Source organism: Ursus maritimus, unplaced genomic scaffold (genome assembly GCF_017311325.1).
Source record: "Ursus maritimus isolate PB19 unplaced genomic scaffold, ASM1731132v1 scaffold_30, whole genome shotgun sequence".
Classification (NCBI taxonomy): Eukaryota; Metazoa; Chordata; class Mammalia; order Carnivora; family Ursidae; genus Ursus; species Ursus maritimus.
Window position 1 is genome coordinate 31,467,478 of NW_024425564.1, and position 2,615 is coordinate 31,470,092.

Here is a 2,615-nt window from a genome sequence, read left to right on the forward strand (position 1 = left end):
AAAGGATAAAGAGGCGCGAGGCGGAATTGGGGTCTGCTCTAAGCTGCAGCAAGAGAAACTGTGTGAGGGGAAGAGGCCTGTTTCGCTCCCGGGTCTCTAGTTCTTGCACGCTCTTTAAGAGTCTGCATTAGAGGAACTCTGCCATTACCAGCTCCCTTCTTGCAGAAGGGAGGGGGAAACATACATTTATTCATGCCAGTCTGTTGCACGAAGGCTTTTTGGCTTCCTACCTTGCAACAAAATAATTGCACAAACTCCTTAGTGCCGATTCCGCCCACAGAGAGTCCTGGAGCCAGAGTCTTTTTTGCTTTGCATTGTAGGAAAGGGACTAAGTGATAGAGACTATGTCGCTTTCCTGAGCTCCTGAGAGCGCTCGTGAACTGGAACCAACTGCTTAAGGGGAAGAAAAAAAAAAAAAAGACTTGCCTGGGAGGCGGCGAGAAACTTGCATTGGAAGCTTCAGCAACCAGCATTCAAGAAACTCCTCTCCACTTTAGCACGGTCTCCAGACTCAGAGCCGAAAGACAGAGCAAACTGCGGCGCGGTGAGAGAGAGAGAAAGGGCGAGCGCGAGGAGAGGGAGGGAGAGACTCTCCAGCCTGGGAAATATAACTCCTCTGCAAGAGGCAGAGTACTCCTTCCCCGCATCTTTTGGAGACTTTTCTCTCTGCGCCCACCACCGCCCCGGCGAGGAGTGGAGGGGCCCGCACGGCCGCCCTGCGCGTCCTCCCGCTCGGCGTGTGCTTGGCCCGGGGAGCCGGGAGGGCCCGGCGATCGCGCCGCGGCCGCAGCGAGGGTGTGAGCGCGCGTGGGCGCCCGCCGAGCCGGGGCCATGGTGCAGCAAACCAACAACTCCGAGAACACGGAAGCGCTGCTGGCCGGCGAGAGCTCGGACTCGGGCGCCGGCCTCGAGCTGGGCATCGCCTCCTCCCCCACGCCCGGCTCCACCGCCTCCACGGGCGGCAAGGCCGACGACCCGAGCTGGTGCAAGACGCCGAGCGGGCACATCAAGCGGCCCATGAACGCCTTCATGGTGTGGTCGCAGATCGAGCGGCGCAAGATCATGGAGCAGTCGCCCGACATGCACAACGCCGAGATCTCCAAGCGGCTGGGCAAACGCTGGAAGCTGCTCAAAGACAGCGACAAGATCCCTTTCATTCGGGAGGCGGAGCGGCTGCGCCTCAAGCACATGGCTGACTACCCCGACTACAAGTACCGGCCCAGGAAGAAGGTGAAGTCTGGCAACGCCAACTCGGGCTCCTCGGCCGCCGCCTCCTCCAAGCCGGGGGAGAAGGGAGACAAGGTCGGTGGCGGGGGCGGCCATGGGGGCGGCCATGGGGGCGGCGGCGGTGGAGGGAGCGGCAACGCGGGGGGAGGAGGCGGCGGCGCGAGCGGCGGCGGCGCCAACTCCAAACCCGCGCAGAAAAAGAGCTGCGGCTCCAAAGTGGCGGGCGGCGCGGGCGGCGGGGTTAGCAAACCGCACGCCAAGCTCATCCTGGCGGGCGGCGGCGGGAAGGCGGCGGCCGCGGGCGCCTCCTCCACCTTCGCGGCAGAGCAGGCGGGGGCCGCGGCCCTACTGCCCCTGGGCGCCGCCGCCGCCGACCACCACTCGCTGTACAAGGCGCGGACTCCCAGCGCGGCGGCTTCGGCCTCCACGGCCGCCTCCGCCTCGGCCGGCCTCGCGGCTCCGGGCAAGCACCTGGCCGACAAGAAAGTGAAGCGCGTTTACCTGTTCGGCGGCCTGGGCGCGTCCTCTTCGCCCGTGGGCGGCGTGGGCGCGGGCACCGACCCCAACGACCCCCTGGGCCTGTACGAGGAGGGGGGTGCGGGCTGCTCGCCCGACGGGCCGAGCCTGAGCGGCCGCAGCAGCGCCGCCTCGTCGCCGGCCGCCGGCCGCTCGCCAGCGGACCACCGCAGCTACGCCAGCCTGCGCGCCGCCTCGCCCGCGCCGTCCAGCGCGCCCTCGCACGCGTCCTCGTCGGCATCGTCCCACTCGTCCTCGTCCTCGTCGTCGGGCTCCTCGTCTTCCGACGACGAGTTCGAAGACGACCTGCTCGACCTGAACCCCAGCTCAAACTTTGAGAGCATGTCCCTGGGCAGTTTCAGCTCGTCGTCGGCGCTGGACCGGGACCTGGATTTTAACTTCGAGCCCGGCTCCGGTTCGCACTTCGAGTTCCCGGACTACTGCACGCCCGAGGTGAGCGAGATGATCTCGGGAGACTGGCTCGAGTCCAGCATCTCCAACCTGGTCTTCACCTACTGACGGGCGCGCGCGCGGGCTGGGAGAAGAGGGCCGGGGGGCAAGAGAGGAAAAAAAAAAAAGAAGAAGAAGAAAAAGAGAGAGAAGTGGACAGAGAAAGAGTTGGAAGAGAAAAGGGAAAAAAAAAAAGGAAAAGAAAAAAAAAGTGAGCGGGGCCGGTTTCGGCCGCATCGCGGTCGCCGGAGAGAGGAGCGCGGCGGCGTTTTGGGGACCCGCGCTCCCATCCCCCACCTCCCCGGCTGCAAGGACGCGGAGGAGGCGGCGGGGAGATGAGGGGCGACCTTTTATTGTTGTTCTTGATGTTGTTGTTGATGGCAAAAAAAGCTACTTGGAGTTTCCTCCCCTTTGCCCGAAGA

At 64.4% G+C, this 2,615-nt stretch overlaps 1 protein-coding gene across 1 annotated transcript; it reads left to right on the plus strand.

The window, feature by feature from the left end:
- The first annotated feature begins 12 nt into the window (after positions 1-12).
- On the plus strand, positions 13-2,376 carry LOC103678385 (SRY-box transcription factor 4). The gene has a single exon (XM_040645108.1). It carries the CDS (start codon positions 832-834, stop codon positions 2,260-2,262), a length of 1,431 nt encoding a protein of 476 aa, XP_040501042.1. The 5' UTR covers positions 13-831; the 3' UTR covers positions 2,263-2,376.
- Positions 2,377-2,615: the final 239 nt, after the last annotated feature.